Consider the following 20258-nt stretch of genomic DNA (forward strand, 5'->3'; position numbering starts at 1 on the left):
TTGTGTTTCTTATTTTAACACGAGGCTTAGAAAGGGCCACTTACCATTTGCAAGAAAACACTCTTCTCTTAACCCGTCTACATACAGTAACATACAGAACATCCAATATATATACTAAACTTTCTCTGTGTTTAATCCAACCTTTTTTAGACTTTCTCTTAACTTGATTGAGCGATTGTCTCATTGTTAAATTTGACAATAACGTTAAATTGTTGTACATAGCACTACACTATTGTAGCACATACAATTTATACTTTGTTATAATTTCACTTAAGTGTCACTTATATACCTACATAGAAATATATATAAGTAAAATCTTTATAATACCAAATATCCTCTATTTGCAGAGTGAGAAATAAATGCTGGCTCACTTGTGTGGTTAAAAACTGTTCAGCTGGAGAAAGATGTTTAAAGAACATTAAATGTGTTCAGAATTATTTTTTTCTTCCATGGAGGTGAACTTGAAACTTTTTTTTATGGGTTTTGAATCGACAGTAAGAGAAAATTTGCCAAAAGTTACTTGGATCAGTAAGAGACACATAGAGGGGGAGAGATACAGTAAAGAACTCAACTGGAAGTCCTGCAAATTGACAGTAATACTCAATAATAATACTATGGAGGACAGCATGTGGGCGTATGAGAGACAAAGATGGTCACTCGGTTTCAAAGTGGCTATCATCGTCTGCATCATCATGAACACCGAGCTTTCAACTCTTCAGTGTTAGTTAATATTTCCAAAGGGCCAAAGAATCACTTCTTGGTTTTTCCTGTGGTGAAGTGGGCGGAGCTGAGCACCAGCTGGCTGGAACGGTTAGTTGGAGTTAGTAGTTCTTTCAGAGTGCCAGGTGAGACAGTCAGGTTAGCTGGGTCTCCGCCTGGGATAACATCGATCCCAAGGAAAATTAGACAGGATGCTGGGCAAGTTTTTCAACAAAGATGGTTGCATACGCTTTGTGGCCCAGGCCGCAGAGTACCAGGGGTACCGGGGCTGGCAGAGGAGCGGGACCGTCTGTGCAAGAGATGGGACTACACCAGCGTGTACGACTTGGAGTACGCCCCCACACTCTGTTTCTGTAGTCTCCCCAGCGCCGAGGAGCTGCTCTCTAGCAGCGAGTCTCTGGAGCCACCCACCTTGTTGCTGTTGGTGGGGTTGCTGCTCGTGCTGGAAGTGGAAGCTGTTGCTGCTGTGTTGGAGCTGGGCATGGTCAGAGTCCTTTGGGGTAAAGTTGCGGTGCCTGAGCTTGCACCCAAGCTGCTCAGCCCAGAATGCCCCAGTGTCAGGGCCTGCTGCTTGGCTGGGTCTAGAGTCTTGTGGCGACCCTGGGTGTGGTACGCCCGTTGTGACAGGCTGCGAATTGAAGCTTCCCGCGGTGGCACAGCTGGGCACGGATCACGCAGCTCCCCTTGTTTGCGGAAGAAAGGGTCCGTCTTCATGTAGAGGGGAAGGTTGCAGAATTCACCTGAGATTGGTAACAGTCACAACAAAAGACATCCAATGTCATCATAGAGAACACATCTGTGGAATAAATAATGAATATATTTCGCTTTAAAAACAAGTTAGAATCAGGTCTTAAAATAAGCGTGTTGTAGTGTTTCTGGGATTTTAAATGGACAAACTGAGACAAAAATCAACTGGTATTTTTCTGATATTTCTCATTTGTCTGTATGGTAACATTTTTGGATGTAGGGGAGCAGTAATTTTTTGGGGGGGAGGGGGGGTTGACCTAGTGTACAGAGTATTTGTGTAGCTGTTTGCTACATTATCTAGAAACAGGGAAAATTACAATTCAGTTGTCACTTGATGTATGTGGAAAATAATGTATTCCTCTGTAAAAGCTGATACATTTTTGTTCTATTTCCCCAAACTCATTAAATGAAGGACTTTCTTTGATGATTATTCACACTGTATTAGTGTTACACATTTGTGAACAGCTGACAATGAGCTGATGTAGCTATCTAGCTATCTAATAATGTAATGTTCACTGTCTCAAAATAGCTCTGAGTTTATAGTTTTAAATAAATATTTCTGTTTCTTTGTAAACATCAGCACAAAAAAAGTTTCCCTCCTTTAAATGCAGTAATGTTTAGCGCTGTTAACAGAAGCCATGCTAAATGTTGTGTGGCCGCTGAAGAGGAGGTACTGCTGGCCCACAACCACCAGAGGGCACCCTGCCTGGAGTGCGGGCTCCAGGCACAAGAGGGCGCCGCCTCACAGGAGCAGCCGGGGTGACAGCTGTCACTTATTACCTGTGACAGCTGTCACCAATCATCTGATCTTCAATCGTATATCAGCAGGACGACATCTCCACTTCTTTGCCGAGATATCGCTATGCTTAGGAGGTAACGAGCTCAGCCAATCAAGTTGTCTTTTCGACAGAAGAATATTGTTGCTTTGTGTTTTTTGACAGCAGACTTTTCGACGAGAGGTGGAGGTGGATTTCCCACCATACGTGTTGCTGGGTATAAACACACCTACATCTAACTGTTTTTGTTCCTCGCCAGCAGTACCAGATCCGACAAGCGGAGGCAGTGGCCACCTGGGAGTTCGGGACTTGGCGGCTCCAGTATTCCCGGGGTTCGGTGGCGGAGGAAATCGTGTGGTTCCGGTTCTGCTTTGGACAGACGTCTCTTATCTTCGAGCCTGCCCACATGACACGTTCTGTAAATTGACTTCATTTCATACTATTGTGACCTGCCGTGTTTGTTGTGCTCATTCACAACAGTAAAGTGTTGTTATTTGACTTCCTCCATTGTCCGTTCATTTGCGCCCCCTGTTGTGGGTCCGTGTTCCTACACTTTCACAACACTAAAGTCGCCATTCACAAACAAGTTTCCCAGTAAAAATTCAAAACCAGGTCGAGTCATGTCTGGAGGCACACGTTGGTTGCCACATCCACCACATCTGATTGGGCAACTACATGGAGTACCAGGAGGAAACCCACGCAAACAGGGGGAGAACATGCAAACTCCACACAGAAAGGCCACAGGTGGGAATCGATCCCATGATCTTTTTGCTGTGAGGCAACAGTGCTAACCACTAAGCCACTGTGCTGCCCAAGCATTGTTCACAAACTCAGGGTGAATTTTTAAACTCCAACAAAGGGACCCAAGCTGCTGGACTCCATGACCTATATGTGATTTCTTAGTTTTTTTGTTTTGACTGCATTTAACATTATTACTGAAAATGACCTGAATGTGATATTTTAGTTTTTGCATGCATGTGACATGGACCTGATCTTTTTATGCAATGTGAACATGTTAAAATGAGGTTTTTACACGGTCAGTGATTGTCTAAAGCAGCCTGATCCCTGATTCAAATCTGATCCCTGATGATGTCACAGCTCTGTGAAAAGTCAGATCTAATAATTTCTGAGTAATATGAACATGCAAAAACTGATTGTGTTTGTCTTTAATAGTATTTTGAGTTTAGCCAATTCCACATATAAGAATAAATATGATTCAGATCTGATTTGCAGTTGATCTCCAGCTGTGTGCCAAAATGGTCTTAGAAAGAAATGTTTTCAGGTCATATCAAGTGAACTTAACCACAGTTACCACAGTATGTTGTTTGTAGATGGTTTATTTAAAGTTTGCTTGACTAGAGTTAACTGTTGTACTATTTTGATATTACTAATCAATGAAGGAAGGAAGGAACACTTTTGAAATCCTAATGTCTTGCAGTTGTGTGGAAACTTGTGCATTGAGCAGAGGGCTGTCTGACTCCGGTTTACTCTGACCTTTTGGGTAACAGGTCCTCAACAGGAGGGTGGACAAAACAACAAACAGGTCATGTTTTTGTGTCTTACTGGCATCATTGTGTGCAAAACTCTACAACGACGACCATCTGTCATCAGTGATGTTGCCAAATAAAGAAGAAGAAGAAAAATTAAGAAAGCATGCAAAATTGGGCTTATTTGTGTTTTCATACTTACTCTTAGCACGGTGGGGAATGGGCACAGCCACATTTTTGCCGCGATCATAGTCCTGCGGTTTGGGTGGCGAGGCCGTGAAGCGGCAGATGCCTGGTTCAGACGGCGTGCTGAGCGAGGTCATGCTGTCTGCCGGATCATTGGTACCTGTGGTCATTTGGTCTGATGAGCTGTCGGAGATGAAACACTCTGTAATGGTGAACTTGGCGTGCTGCAGGTGCTCCTCCAGCTTAGCGTGCTCGTAGGCCCGAGCCAACTCCTCGTAGGTGGACGAAGCGCTCTCTGTCGACACCATGCTGTTGCGACCCTTATCTGGAAATAAACAAATCAATCAAAAGTTGTGATTATGACACAAAATTCTATTCAGAATAAAAAGAGGTGTGCTGCACACATCAGAGACCATACGGTATATGGGACATTTTAAGTCGGGGTTGCACAGTCAAGTTGAGCAGTGAACGCGACTGCTCTGCAATGATGTGTTACGATGGACATCGACTAATGTTGTGTTGTTTATGAACAATGCAAATCTTCTCATGGGTCACTTCATAACAACTTTCACTGCTCAGTGCTCACTCCCCGAAGCAGTCGCTCTGAGAGAGACAGAGAGAGCACAGCGGAGCAGTGGCGCTTCCAGAGATTTTTTTCTGCAGGTGCTATGGGTGAGCTTGGCATTTTATGAGGGTGCTATGGGCTCGTGTGTCACAACAGCTCTCTGCTACACCTCTGCCACATTCATGCGTACACATAACCACATTCTGATCTGTGACAGTCACTAATGACATACAGAATGGCCAAAATCACACACAACCTAGGCTACTGTTCAATACAAATATCCACAGACCTACACATGTAGCCTATAGCCTTGAGGAAAAAATGCCTACAGCAAGCAGAAGAAAAAAATTTTCACACACGATTAGTGATGGGTATTGACAATGGTGGGCACACTTCCAATAATCCGATAACTGATAATTATTGAAGATAAAGTTTTCATTATCGGATTATCTTTTTAGATAACTTTGAAAACCATTATTGGACTAATTATCTTCCAATGAATTTTTGTCCGACAACCTTTAGACCGTTAACTTTGTAAACAAAGGTGAACATGTGCAGGTGTACTCTCTGCAAACAGTCAAGACCTGTTTCTATAAGAAACCACTCTATCCTCTGCAGGCAAAGGAGAATTGGTCACCCAAAAAAGTAACATTTTTTTTAACACCATACTGATATGCGGCCAATATCACCCAAGTCATCCAGAGGCATACATTTTTAAGTTATGGTTCAAATTTTAACCAAACTTATTTCTGACAAGTTATTTAAATTAGGTCACTTCTGAAGTTTTATAGAGTGAAAATATCAGATATATGTTTTAGTTTTAAAGTAATGCTCTAATTTTTAAGGTTTTAGTGTGGGCATACTGTGCCCAGCAGTGCATTATGGGTAGGATAGGGTAATCTCAGTATGGTAATCTCAGTACTTTCACGACAGGAGAATGCATTTGAGACACTCTGATCAGGACAACAGCATTAAATTCTAGTGCCTAAAACTCTTGTGAATATATTCTCTGGGTTTATAGACGTTTTTGTGTTTGCTTTTATTAAATTCCACGCATCTTAAACATAGCAAGTAGCAACACAGATTATCTGGAATTTTGTTTTGGCAAGTTTTCAAGGTCTCTACTGCCATCTACTGGCCAGCAGTGTTCATGGCAGTGCTCAGACACTGAGCAGACACTGTACCACAGAACCACACGGTATAACAGTTCAGAGCGCCCGATTTATGTTCTCACACACGTACGTTCAAAAACCACACGTCTGACTCGACATAAACAGAATCTTTTTTTCAAACTTAATTTACAAAAACTCACGATGGGAGACATCAAAGGTTAAAAAAAAAAAAAACATAAGACAGCTCTGCGGTGTTTGCACAGGCACAAGAATATCAAACAGGTTTGATTTTCATCTGACCATACGATCACTGATCAGGAGGTGGTCATGAGATGTTAAATGCAGCTCGTTACTCCATGTATACTAAAGGATGCAGGATGTGCGATTAACCTGACACTTGCTGCGATCCAAAAAATTCTCACACGAATGAAAAAACAGCTGGAAAAGGGCCAAAACTTGCACTGGCACCAGTAGTTGGCAGTGTCCTATTTATTTTGACACCGGTTATATCAGACGGTTATCTAATTACAACTTGCCTTTTTTTTTTTTTTTGAAAATGCCTTTTTTTAACAAATAAAAAATGGCATATTTTACAAAAGCACATTTATCTGTAAACACCAACACATGACACACCTCACATTAACGTGTTGGTTTACATAGAATTAATCAACCAATCAGTGTGAGGCACATTTTACCCAGAATGTCATCTGTCTGTGTTTGTTATAAAACTTCAGAATTAGTGCATTATTCAACATTAAAAGATATATGTAATATCTTAACTTTGCACAAATGACAGAATTGACATTAATTGAGTTATTCTATCAGTATTCATTTTATTTATACACCAAACCATAACTCAGGAGGGCTTTATTTTCCAAGACCTCAGCCTGATGGCAGCGCTGTGATTGGTTAGAGTTTAGCTTTTTGGCTCTTCTCAGTTGTGTCTATGCTGGAAGCCATGTACTGTAGTAAACTAGAGCTTCTAGCAGTGAGCAGGACGCTGAAAGACAGAAGTGCTGACTCATTGTTTGGGTCTGTTGTTGCTTTTGAAGTTTCCAGGAGCGATCCCGGTGTTAAAGCTCAAAATCAGCATGTTAGTAGTTGCAACTATACCAGAGACAATGCTGGAATTTATGGGTTATCTGTAACTTCTGATACATTTTTGGGTGGTTCATCATTTTATCTTTATCAAAGATAACTTTTCAGTTATCTGATTATCTGTTATCGAAGTTAATTTTTTTGGTTATCTGTGCCCACCACTGATCAGGTGTTTCCACTTTTAGAAGTGTTTGTTTCTTCCTAGCTTTTACATGATATATGATATGATAAAGGTGTTATATGTAGCCAAAAAGGAAACAAAGTTAGCAGCTAGCAACACCAGGAAGTGATGTCACCATGCTCACCACTGGGTATTGATATGATTTTATTGATATCGATACCATTATCGATTCCGCTTATTGATCCAATTCCTTATTGATTCCCTTATTGATACCGCTTGTGAATTTTCTGTGTACTAAAAGTAGGCTTTACAGGTTTTCTATGTCAACAACATTTTATTGAGTCTTAAAGTAAATAAATATGAATTGGTCACTGGATCCTTAAACTCTGGACAAAATAAACTCTACATGGTGGATCTTTGATGTCTGGACATAAATAGAAATAAACAAAATCTGTAGTTTCTGTCAAAAGCATTTCCTTTCAGACATTACTGGCATGAAGGTCTTTCTATACCTCTGAGCTGAGCTCTTGCAGCCGGCTGTGCTGCATGCCAGGTTTTAATTCATAAAGAATGCAGAACGTTTAATTTTGGGAGAAAAAAAAAGTTTTAGTCGATTGTTGTTTATTGTCTGTATTACAGCTTTTGGAAAGAAGTGTCATTTTATTTAAAGTGACGATTCGCTTTGAAGTTATTAATTCCAACCGGACTCTGTCTCAGCACAATACTCTCACTGCGGTATTGTATCACTTCTTGTTCCGGAGCACAGCGGTGTTTTTCTGTATCTGTTAGCTGTTTGATCTGCGCAGTTAGATTGATCTAGTTATCTAGATTACGATTTGTTTCCCAGTGTAATCTTTACGTGCCTTAACTAAAGCACTCCTTCTGCTGAATCACCTCTAAATTATTTACACATTATTCGCTTTGCGTGTTTTAGGAATCCGCTAGCTTAGCGTAGCTACTAGCTCTTAGCCGATTTAGCATGGCGGCTTCTCCTGTCTCTCCCGCACTTTTCTGCTCTGGGTGTGAAATGTTTAGTTATTCCTCGGCCTCCTTTAGCAGTAATGGTACTTGTAATAAGTGTAGCTTATTCGTAGCTTTGGAGGCCAGGCTGGGCGAATTGGAGACTCGGCTCCGCACCGTGGAAAATTCTACAGCTAGCAAGGCCCCTGTAGTCGGTGCGGACCAAGGTAGCTTAGCCGCCGTTAGTTCCCCCCTGGCAGATCCCGAGCAGCCGGGAAAGCAGGCCGACTGGGTGACTGTGAGGAGGAAGCGTAGCCCTAAACAGAAGCCCCGTGTACACCGCCAACCCGTTCACATCTTTAATCGTTTTTCCCCACTCGACGATACACCCGCCGAGGATCAAACTCTGGTTATTGGCGACTCTGTTTTGAGAAATGTGAAGTTAGCGACACCAGCAACCATAGTCAATTGTCTTCCGGGGGCCAGAGCAGGCGACATTGAAGGAAATTTGAAACTGCTGGCTAAGGCTAAGCGTAAATTTGGTAAGATTGTAATTCACGTCGGCAGTAATGACACCCGGTTACGCCAATCGGAGGTCACTAAAATTAACATTGAATCGGTGTGTAACTTTGCAAAAACAATGTCGGACTCTGTAGTTTTCTCTGGGCCCCTCCCCAATCAGACCGGGAGTGACATGTTTAGCCGCATGTTCTCCTTGAATTGCTGGCTGTCTGAGTGGTGTCCAAAAAATGAGGTGGGCTTCATAGATAATTGGCAAAGCTTCTGGGGAAAACCTGGTCTTGTTAGGAGAGACGGCAGCCATCCCACTTTGGATGGAGCAGCTCTCATTTCTAGAAATCTGGCCAATTTTCTTAAATCCTCCAAACCGTGACTATCCAGGGTTGGGACCAGGAAGCAGAGTTGTAGTCTTACACACCTCTCTGCAGCTTCTCTCCCCCTGCCATCCCCTCATTACCCCATCCCCGTAGAGACGGTGCCTGCTCCCAGACTACCAATAACCAGCAAAAATCTATTTAAGCATAAAAATTCAAAAAGAAAAAATAATATAGCACCTTCAACTGCACCACAGACTAAAACAGTTAAATGTGGTCTATTAAACATTAGGTCTCTCTCTTCTAAGTCCCTGTTGGTAAATGATATAATAATTGATCAACATATTGATTTATTCTGCCTAACAGAAACCTGGTTACAGCAGGATGAATATGTTAGTTTAAATGAGTCAACACCCCCGAGTCACACTAACTGTCAGAATGCTCGTAGCACGGGCCGGGGTGGAGGATTAGCAGCAATCTTCCATTCCAGCTTATTAATTAATCCAAAACCCAGACAGAGCTTTAATTCATTTGAAAGCTTGTCTCTTAGTCTTGTCCATCCAAATTGGAAGTCCCAAAAACCAGTTTTATTTGTTATTATCTATCGTCCACCTGGTCGTTACTGTGAGTTTCTCTGTGAATTTTCAGACCTTTTGTCTGACTTAGTGCTTAGCTCAGATAAGATAATTATAGTGGGCGATTTTAACATCCACACAGATGCTGAGAATGACAGCCTCAACACTGCATTTAATCTATTATTAGACTCTATTGGCTTTGCTCAAAAAGTAAATGAGTCCACCCACCACTTTAATCATATCTTAGATCTTGTTCTGACTTATGGTATGGAAATAGAAGACTTAACAGTATTCCCTGATAACTCCCTTCTGTCTGATCATTTCTTAATAACATTTACATTTACTCTGATGGACTACCCAGCAGTGGGGAATAAGTTTCATTACACTAGAAGTCTTTCAGAAAGCGCTGTAACTAGGTTTAAGGATATGATTCCTTCTTTATGTTCTCTAATGCCATATACCAACACAGTGCAGAGTAGCTACCTAAACTCTGTAAGGGAGATAGAGTATCTCGTCAATAGTTTTACATCCTCATTGAAGACAACTTTGGATGCTGTAGCTCCTCTGAAAAAGAGAGCTTTAAATCAGAAGTGTCTGACTCCGTGGTATAACTCACAAACTCGTAGCTTAAAGCAGATAACCCGTAAGTTGGAGAGGAAATGGCGTCTCACTAATTTAGAAGATCTTCACTTAGCCTGGAAAAAGAGTCTGTTGCTCTATAAAAAGCCCTTCGTAAAGCTAGGACATCTTTCTACTCATCACTAATTGAAGAAAATAAGAACAACCCCAGGTTTCTTTTCAGCACTGTAGCCAGGCTGACAAAGAGTCAGAGCTCTATTGAGCTGAGTATTCCATTAACTTTAACTAGTAATGACTTCATGACTTTCTTTGCTAACAAAATTTTAACTATTAGAGAAAAAATTACTCATAACCATCCCAAAGACGTATCGTTATCTTTGGCTGCTTTCAGTGATGCCGGTATTTGGTTAGACTCTTTCTCTCCGATTGTTCTGTCTGAGTTATTCTCATTAGTTACTTCATCCAAACCATCAACATGTTTATTAGACCCCATTCCTACCAGGCTGCTCAAGGAAGCCCTACCATTATTTAATGCTTCGATCTTAAATATGATCAATCTATCTTTGTTAGTTGGCTATGTACCACAGGCTTTTAAGGTGGCAGTAATTAAACCATTACTTAAAAAGCCATCACTTGACCCAGCTATCTTAGCTAATTATAGGCCAATCTCCAACCTTCCTTTTCTCTCAAAAATTCTTGAAAGGGTAGTTGTAAAACAGCTAACTGATCATCTGCAGAGGAATGGTCTATTTGAAGAGTTTCAGTCAGGTTTTAGAATTCATCATAGTACAGAAACAGCATTAGTGAAGGTTACAAATGATCTTCTTATGGCCTCGGACAGTGGACTCATCTCTGTGCTTGTTCTGTTAGATCTCAGTGCTGCTTTTGATACTGTTGACCATAAAATTTTATTACAGAGATTAGAGCATGCCATAGGTATTAAAGGCACTGCGCTGCGGTGGTTTGAATCATATTTGTCTAATAGATTACAATTTGTTCATGTAAATGGGGAATCTTCTTCACAGACTAAAGTTAATTATGGAGTTCCACAAGGTTCTGTGCTAGGACCAATTTTATTCACTTTATACATGCTTCCCTTAGGCAGTATTATTAGACGGTATTGCTTAAATTTTCATTGTTACGCAGATGATACCCAGCTTTATCTATCCATGAAGCCAGAGGACACACACCAATTAGCTAAACTGCAGGATTGTCTTACAGACATAAAGACATGGATGACCTCTAATTTCCTGCTTTTAAACTCAGATAAAACTGAAGTTATTGTACTTGGCCCCACAAATCTTAGAAACATGGTGTCTAACCAGATCCTTACTCTGGATGGCATTACCCTGACCTCTAGTAATACTGTGAGAAATCTTGGAGTCATTTTTGATCAGGATATGTCATTCAAAGTGCATATTAAACAAATATGTAGGACTGCTTTTTTGCATTTACGCAATATCTCTAAAATCAGAAAGGTCTTGTCTCAGAGTGATGCTGAAAAACTAATTCATGCATTTATTTCCTCTAGGCTGGACTATTGTAATTCATTATTATCAGGTTGTCCTAAAAGTTCCCTAAAAAGCCTTCAGTTAATTCAAAATGCTGCAGCTAGAGTACTGACGGGGACTAGAAGGAGAGAGCATATCTCACCCATATTGGCCTCTCTTCATTGGCTTCCTGTTAATTCTAGAATAGAATTTAAAATTCTTCTTCTTACTTATAAGGTTTTGAATAATCAGGTCCCATCTTATCTTAGGGACCTCGTAGTACCATATTACCCCAATAGAGCGCTTCGCTCTCAGACTGCAGGCTTACTTGTAGTTCCTAGGGTTTGTAAGAGTAGAATGGGAGGCAGAGCCTTCAGCTTTCAGGCTCCTCTCCTGTGGAACCAGCTCCCAATTCAGATCAGGGAGACAGACACCCTCTCTACTTTTAAGATTAGGCTTAAAACTTTCCTTTTTGCTAAAGCTTATAGTTAGGGCTGGATCAGGTGACCCTGAACCATCCCTTAGTTATGCTGCTATAGACGTAGACTGCTGGGGGGTTCCCATGATGCACTGTTTCTTTTTCTTTTTGCTCTGTATGCACCACTCTGCATTTAATCATTAGTGATCGATCTCTGCTCCCCTCCACAGCATGTCTTTTTCCTGGTTCTCTCCCTCAGCCCCAACCAGTCCCAGCAGAAGACTGCCCCTCCCTGAGCCTGGTTCTGCTGGAGGTTTCTTCCTGTTAAAAGGGAGTTTTTCCTTCCCACTGTAGCCAAGTGCTTGCTCACAGGGGGTCGTTTTGACCGTTGGGGTTTTACATAATTATTGTATGGCCTTGCCTTACAATATAAAGCGCCTTGGGGCAACTGTTTGTTGTGATTTGGCGCTATATAAAAAAATTGATTGATTGATTGATTGATCAGCAGACTTCGTGTGTGAGAGGAGGGCTGTCAATCAAATCTCGCTTTTCAGAAACGACCAATCAGTACGAACCCCCGGTTCCCTCCGTCATAGTTCCAAAACCCTCGCCACATTTCAAGCAAGAGAGCAAAAATCTACTTAGAGAGGACGGAGGCCCACTGGTCACATATTCCTCCTCGCTCGTAGCTTCATCCAGTGCGGTTTACAATCTCTCCGAAATGATGCAAAAAGCTGCAGAGAAACGCCAAATTTTTCTTAAAAAGATGTTTTGACTCGATATGTACAACAGTTATTAAGATGCTCACATTTTTGTATGTTAGTGTGAAAAACTGTAAATGCCATAAGTACTACATGATAATGCCTCAGTGTGCTCAGTCACAGCACTACTTATGCAGTAGTACTAGTGGCAGTGGGTCAGTGGTACTGGACTGGATGTACTGACCTGTGTCTTGGGAAAGACTGGCGCTGTAGCTGTCACTCTCAGTGGCGGTAATGCCGTGAGAGCCCATGGTGCGCCAATCTGAGGTCAGAGTCCGCGCTGACGCTGTTGACTGGCTTTGACTCGGTCTGCTGAGGGTCCACTGGCTGGAATATCTGTTTCTTGAGCTGTGTGATGATTTGATGCTCTTCCTGGACACGGGGTCTGAGAGGGGTGACAGTGATTAGAGATGCTGTGCTTTTACAGCTTCCTTCCTGCTGCTGAGGTGGCCCCCACTGTGAGCTAATCTTACCTTCTGCTATTCACGACATGAGCGATAATCAATAAGCCATCAAAACTTCCAGCAGGATTTGCTCGCTCAGCCTTCTTTATGAAAAGCACAGCACACGCGCTCATGTTGTGTAATTAGTGCTTTGATAAAACAAACTCACTTGTGCCTGGACGGATGTCTGACATGTCAATCAAAGGCCCCGAATTCTGGATCAGGGCTTGGTGGTGCAGAGAGACGCCTGTGCAGAAGTTCTGTGGATTCACTGACTGGCTGAACTCGGTGTCGGTCACCGGCACCGTGGTTTTGTCCTCCCCTGTTTGATCACACACGACCACAGATTATGTAAAATGGGCTAAAGAAGATAAGAATGGTGGCAGTTGTGTTTGTGCAGCCACGTGCCTATCTGCTTGATGCCTTCCTTGTCCTCAATGAGCAGTTGAACACGCGGGATGTCAATATGTAGCCTTGGCCCTTGAGGGGGACCCTTCACTGGAGTGTCAATACTGCGATTGTTTTTGCTGCACACAAACATGACACATATAAGAAATAATCATTCATGAATTCATGCACACCTTCTGATTCCTTCCAATCCATGTAGTGATCATTAAAACTAAAACCCTCCTCATAAAAACGGGTTCTCACCTGATCAGCATCTCAGCCAGGCTCTTCGCATCTATAAGAAGACCCAACACCTTAATTAGATTACATCTGTCTGAGAACATAATCGCTTCAACTTGCCACCCGTCGCAACCTTAATCCATTACACACAATTCATATAATCAATCAATCAATCAATCAATTTTTTTATATAGCGCCAAATCACAACAAACAGTTGCCCCAAGGCGCTTTATATTGTAAGGCAAGGCCATACAATAATTATGTAAAACCCCAACGGTCAAAACGACCCCCTGTGAGCAAGCACTTGGCTACAGTGGGAAGGAAAAACTCCCTTTTAACAGGAAGAAACCTCCAGCAGAACCAGGCTCAGGGAGGGGCAGTCTTCTGCTGGGACTGGTTGGGGCTGAGGGAGAGAACCAGGAAAAAAGAGCAAAAAGAGAAAGAAACAGTGCATCATGGGAACCCCCCAGCAGTCTACGTCTATAGCAGCATAACTAAGTGATGGTTCAGGGTCACCTGATCCAGCCCTAACTATAAGCTTTAGCAAAAAGGAAAGTTTTAAGCCTAATCTTAAAAGTAGAGAGGGTGTCTGTCTCCCTGATCTGAATTGGGAGCTGGTTCCACAGGAGAGGAGCCTGAAAGCTGAAGGCTCTGCCTCCCATTCTACTCTTACAAACCCTAAGAACTACAAGTAAGCCTGCAGTCTGAGAGCGAAGCGCTCTATTGGGGTGATATGGTACTACGAGGTCCCTAAGATAAGATGGGACCTGATTATTCAAAACCTTATAAGTAAGAAGAAGAATTTTAAATTCTATTCTAGAATTAACAGGAAGCCAATGAAGAGAGGCCAATATGGGTGAGATATGCTCTCTCCTTCCAGTCCCCGTCAGTACTCTAGCTGCAGCATTTTGAACCAACTGAAGGCTTTTTAGGGAACTTTTAGGACAACCTGATAATAATGAATTACAATAGTCCAGCCTAGAGGAAATAAATGCATGAATTAGTTTTTCAGCATCACTCTGAGACAAGACCTTTCTAATTTTAGAGATATTGCGTAAATGCAAAAAAGCAGTCCTACATATTTGTTTAATATGCGCTTTGAATGACATATCCTGATCAAAAATGACTCCAAGATTTCTCACAGTATTACTAGAGGTCAGGGTAATGCCATCCAGAGTAAGGATCTGGTTAGACACCATGTTTCTAAGATTTGTGGGCCAAGTACAATAACTTCAGTTTTATCTGAGTTTAAAAGCAGGAAATTAGAGGTCATCCATGTCTTTATGTCTGTAAGACAATCCTGCAGTTTAGCTAATTGGTGTGTGTCCTCTGGCTTCATGGATAGATAAAGCTGGGTATCATCTGCGTAACAATGAAAATTTAAGCAATACCGTCTAATAATACTGCCTAAGGGAAGCATATATAAAGTGAATAAAATTGGTCCTAGCACAGAACCTTGTGGAACTCCATAATTAACTTTAGTCTGTGAAGAAGATTCCCCATTTACATGAACAAATTGTAATCTATTAGACAAATATGATTCAAACCACCGCAGCGCAGTGCCTTTAATACCTATGGCATGCTCTAATCTCTGTAATAAAATTTTATGGTCAACAGTATCAAAAGCAGCACTGAGGTCTAACAGAACTCTCTGAACTCTCACTTCTGCTCTCTCTCACCTCTAAGTCGTTTAAGCCTCTTTTCTTTGCGTTTTTTGCGGATAATGAAGAGCAAAGCAACACCCAGAGTAACCAGGATGACGGGAGAGCCGATAGAAAACAGCTTTTTCACATCATCACCTTCACCATGAGCTGATTTAATAGGAGGGATTGTACCTGCAGAGATGGAAAGTAGTTCAGAAGCAGTTAAGGTTTATCCTCGAGGGAACACTCAGAATATGACAGACTGTGGAGCCGTGAGCACAGATGAAACAGGGTAGGGTTCACTCACTGCCGTCATAGTCAGTTGTAGCAAACTGGGAGCTCTGGTTACCGCAGCCGGCGCTGTTGCAGGCCTTCATTTTGAGTTCGTACCAGGTGGCCTCACGCAGCTCACTGAGGAAGAGCTGCGTAGTGGAGTTGGCCTTCAGGCTCTGCCAGGCCCAGGTACCTTTGGGCCTAAAGTCCAGCATCAGGTCCGTGATGGGGCAGCCACCGCTGGTCCAGCCCTGCAGATTGAGCCCCGCGTGAGTGGAGTTGATGTGCGTGAGCAGCGGCTGGTCCTTGTTGAACACGGGCTCTGGGGACCAGAAAGACAGACAACAGCAGGTTAGAACAACAAACTAAGAATGTCATCGAAACATCAAATAGCTCATAGAAAATGAAAAGCAGCAGAGGGCAGAAGTGCTTATTTTTTTAATCTTTTTTTTTTTTTTTGCTATATTGTGTATGACTTCATATTTTGACTTCTTTGTGACTTGATCATGAAGTTACTTAAACATGTTTCCCTACTTCAGACATCATTTTTCAGGAATTTTTCCTGAGAAACTGTCGTACAATCTAATGTTACTATTGACACACTGCACCTCATTTTTATTCCTTCTTTTATGGTGATGTAGGGTTGATGATGAAGTATCTCACATTAATTATCAGTGACAGCTCCATCCATCACTGACCAATAAGGTCATCTGGCATATTTTGTTAGCTGTGAACACAAGTATAGTTTTTTCCCCTCAAATTTTACACATATAAAAAATGAAATGTATAGAATAGAACAGAATGTTTTATTGTCATTGCAATAAAATACAATGAAATTGGAGAGCTGCTCCAGAAAGAAACATCCGTTCCATAAAAACACATCACACACATTTCACTGCAAACACACACACACCCTCATAAATACATCTAACACTTCATCGTTGCAACCACTGCACATCACTCCTGCAAACACATGCATACTGTAAAACATAAAAACACAACACACAATCTCACTGTAGTAGGCAAATAAATAGTGTAAATGTGCATCAGGATAATCTGCTTAATCAGAAAGTTTAGCTGCATTTAACACTGTCATCGCTTTAAGAAAGAAGCTGTTCCTGAATCTACTAGTCCTTATCTTCAGACAGCTGTAACATCTCTCTGAGGTCAAAAAGTCAAACAGTGAGTGACCAGGCTGTGAACAGTCCTGTGTGATTTTTGTGCCTATAGAGAGCAATCTAGAGTTGGTAATTTTCCTCCAGAGAGGAAAGCTGACAATCTTTTGAGCTGTGTTAATCACTCTCCGTATTGCTTTTTTGTCCGCAACAGAGCAGCCAGTGTACCACACAGTCACACAGTACACAACTATGCTATCAATGGCAGAAAGGTAGAAAAGCACCAGCAGCCTCTTACACAAGTTGTGCTTTTAAAGGCGTCTGAGGGAGTGTAGGTGCTGCTGTGCCTTGTTGACCACAGCCGTGGTGTTGTCCGTCCATGTGAGTCTGTCTGAGACGAGGGTTCCCTAGAATTTAAAGTTGTGAACCCTCTCTACACAGTCCCTTGATGGACAGAGGGAGGGGCCAGCACCACACTTCCTAAAGTCAAAAATTAGTTCTTTAGTTTTCCCGGTGTTGAGAGTCAAGCTGTTTTCTGTGCACCATGTGACCAGTCTGTGAGCGTCTGCTCTGTAGGCCGACTCCTCTCCCTGTGAAATGAGTCCGACAAGTGTAGTGTCGTCAGCGAACTTTACAATAGTGTTACTTAGGTGGGAGGGGGCGCAGTCATAGGTGTACAGTAAATACAGCAGGGGACTCAACACACAGCCTTGTGGGGAGCCGGTGCTGAGAGTAAAGCCCAGGTTACACATAGACGGTTTTGTCAGCGAGTAGTACGTAGACCAAAGTTCGCTGTAGTTCCGGCTGTTTTCGCGGTGGAAAGGGGCGGAGCGCGCGCACGTAAAAAAAAAAGAAAGAAAAAAAGAAACTCCGCTCCCTGCTGCTGTTTGCTGCGGGGCTGCTCCTCACTCTTTCCCCCAAAAAACTCTGTCATAATTGTGTTTAGAAACCAGTCACCATTTGTTCTATTATACATCTGTGTAGTTAATTAATAAAATATTCTCTACAGACGATTCTCTCGCGCGCATGTAAAAAAAAAGAAAGAAAAAAAAGAAACTCCGCTCCCCGCTGCTGTTTGCTGCGGGGCTGCTCCTCGCTCTTTCCCCCAAAAAACTCTGTCATAATTGTGTTTAGAAGCCAGTCACCATTTGCTTTATTATACAGCTGTGTAGCTAATAAGCAAAATAATCTCCAGGACGATTCGCGCCGTGCACGCAATAAAATAAAAATAAAAAGAAACTCCGCTCCACGCTGCTGTGGTGCTGCTGCTCGCTCCAAAAACTCTGTCATGATTGTAAAATAAGGACAAAAGAGACATAAGTCCTGCTCACAGGCTGCTACCAGATACAGGACATGTTCCATCTTCAAACTCCAGACATCCCACGTCACTACAATTCAGTCCCTGATTGGTCATCGCGGCGCGACGAGAACTGCGGCACTACAGGAAGCAGCAGGATGAAACGGCGATTAAAAAGTATCAAACGCCGTTGTTCGCGTTGTCGCTGTCATCACGGGAGGTCTCCGGGAGCGCTCCCGGAATTATTCGACATGTTGAATAATTTTTTCGACGATTCCCGGTAAAGCCGGAACTAAGCCACGCCCCCTAGTGCCGGTGTTACCAACGGCGTGTGATCCTTATAGACGGCCAAAAACTCTTCCGGGACGCTTCTGGGAGCTCTTACCGTCTGTGTGTAAACGGGGCATTAAGATTGGAGGACATGTGGGGGCTGAGCTTCACTGTCTGTGGTCAGTTGGGTGAGAAAGTCCATAATCCAGCAGCAAATTTGGGGGGGAGAGGTCAAGCTCAGATAGATTTCTAATGAGGATGTCTGAGATAAGTGTGTTAAATGCCGAACTATAATCAACAAAGAGCATCCTCACATACGTCCTTACCGTGTTCTGGGTGGTTCAGGGCCGTATGAAGAGCTATGCGATGGCATCATCCGTCGATCTGTTTGCTCTGTAAGCAAACGGTATGGGTCCAGGGTCACTGGGAGACTATGGGAGGGCTTCTTTTGGACCGGGATGATGGTGAATGACTTCAAGCAGGATGCAATGACGGCATTGTAGAGGGACAGGTTAAAGATGTTGGTGAATACAGCGGCAAACTGGCCAGCACATTCTTTGAACACCTTCCCAGGTACCTTGTCTGTGCCGACAGCCTCCCTTGGGTTCACTGATCTGAGCACTCGCCTTACCTCACACTCCTGCATTGTGAGTAGGTGCATGCTGGTGGCAGGTGGACACAACACCTCAGATGTTGGTCTTTTAACTTCAAAGCAAGCAAAGAAGCAGTTCAGTTCCTCTGCTAGCGAGGCATCTGTGTTGGTGAGCGTGGAGTTGCTGTCCCTGTAGTTTGTAATGGGCTTAGCCAAGCACGTCTTCGACTGCAGTCTGTGAAGTGGTCTTCTACCTTTCTCGTGTAGTTTCGTTAGCCTCCCTGATGGATCTTCTCAGGTCAGCTCTGGCTGAGCTGTACCGGGTTGTATCCCCAAACCTGTATGCAGCGTCTCGTGCCCTGAGAAGAGTCTGTATTGCCTTGTTCATCTAAGGTTTCTGGTTTGGAAAAACCCTGACCTTTTTGTTCACAGTAAGTGTCGATGCAAGCTGTGATGTAAAACAGTACAGTTTGGGTGTATTCATCCAAGTGTGATTGTGCAAATATGTCCCACTCAGTGCGGATGAAGCAATCCTGCCACTGTGTGAGAGCCCCCCAGGCCGAGTATTAATAGTCTTTATGTTGGGCCTATTTTCCTCCTGAGGGGGGGTATATGATGGATGAGGAGATGCGAATGATGGTCTGAATGTCCCAGGTGTGGAAAGGGAACTGCTATGTATGCATGCTTAATGTTTGAATAAATATGATCTAATGTATTTTGCCCCGGGTAGCACATTTCACATACTGCATGAAGTCTGGTAGCATATTCTTTAAACATGCCTGGTTACAATCTCCAGCTATGATGGGGACCCAGTCAGGTGGGTTAGTGCTAAGCTAACATTAGCATCTGTGGGTATGTATCCAGCAGTGACAGTCACCGTCATCAGCTCTCCTGGTAGGTAGATAAAATGGTAATCTTCAAAAAAAACATAGATGCATAGGCCTACACAGTTCTGCTGCCTATAATCCTATTCTGTACTCTATCCAGTTTACCTGTACATCCCGTCTTAAATGAAATAAAAGAGCAACATATTCCCTCTATTGGTAACATCACATGGAAGTGCACATATTATATGTAGTAAATACAAAAGCAGATCAGTGAGTGAGTGTGTTTTTTTTTTTTTTTTACAGCAGTAGCCTGTACTGTTCTCATACTTCCAGGCATATCCTAGGCTCTGTGGAACGTCACGCTGCTGCCACATCAGCAGACAGACAGCCTGTAACACTGCACAGTTTATTTCATCAACAGTGAGTCCAGTTTCTAACACAACACACATTGATGTTTACATGCCAACTTAAGTGATCAATTTCAAGCCAGTTTCCTTGACTGAAAAACTACTCTCTAGTTCTGGAGCCAAGCCCATCAATCAGTGGGTGAGAGGCAGGGTACACCATAGACAGGCTGCCAGTGTGTTGTAGGACCAACACACATATTATAGGCAGACAAACTCATTCACACTCTCACTCACACCTACGGCTAATTTAGAGTTCAATTGGATCACAACTATTGATCAATGTGAGCTGCTGATCAAATTTCTAGCTACATCAATAGTGGAGTAGCTACGGCAAAC

At 42.7% G+C, this 20258-nt stretch overlaps 1 protein-coding gene across 1 annotated transcript in view; it reads right to left on the reverse strand.

The window, feature by feature from the left end:
* LOC117517607 (Down syndrome cell adhesion molecule-like protein 1 homolog) overlaps positions 1-20258 on the reverse strand; it is a 243800-nt gene continuing 223542 nt past the window's right edge. The window contains 8 exon segments of the mRNA XM_034178694.1: positions 1-1460; positions 3933-4241; positions 12613-12813; positions 13041-13193; positions 13280-13398; positions 13523-13553; positions 15178-15333; positions 15449-15736. Coding sequence (XP_034034585.1) covers positions 1027-1460; positions 3933-4241; positions 12613-12813; positions 13041-13193; positions 13280-13398; positions 13523-13553; positions 15178-15333; positions 15449-15736 — 1691 coding nt within the window. The 3' untranslated portion in view covers positions 1-1026.

Source organism: Thalassophryne amazonica, chromosome 9 (assembly GCF_902500255.1).
Source record: "Thalassophryne amazonica chromosome 9, fThaAma1.1, whole genome shotgun sequence".
Classification (NCBI taxonomy): Eukaryota; Metazoa; Chordata; class Actinopteri; order Batrachoidiformes; family Batrachoididae; genus Thalassophryne; species Thalassophryne amazonica.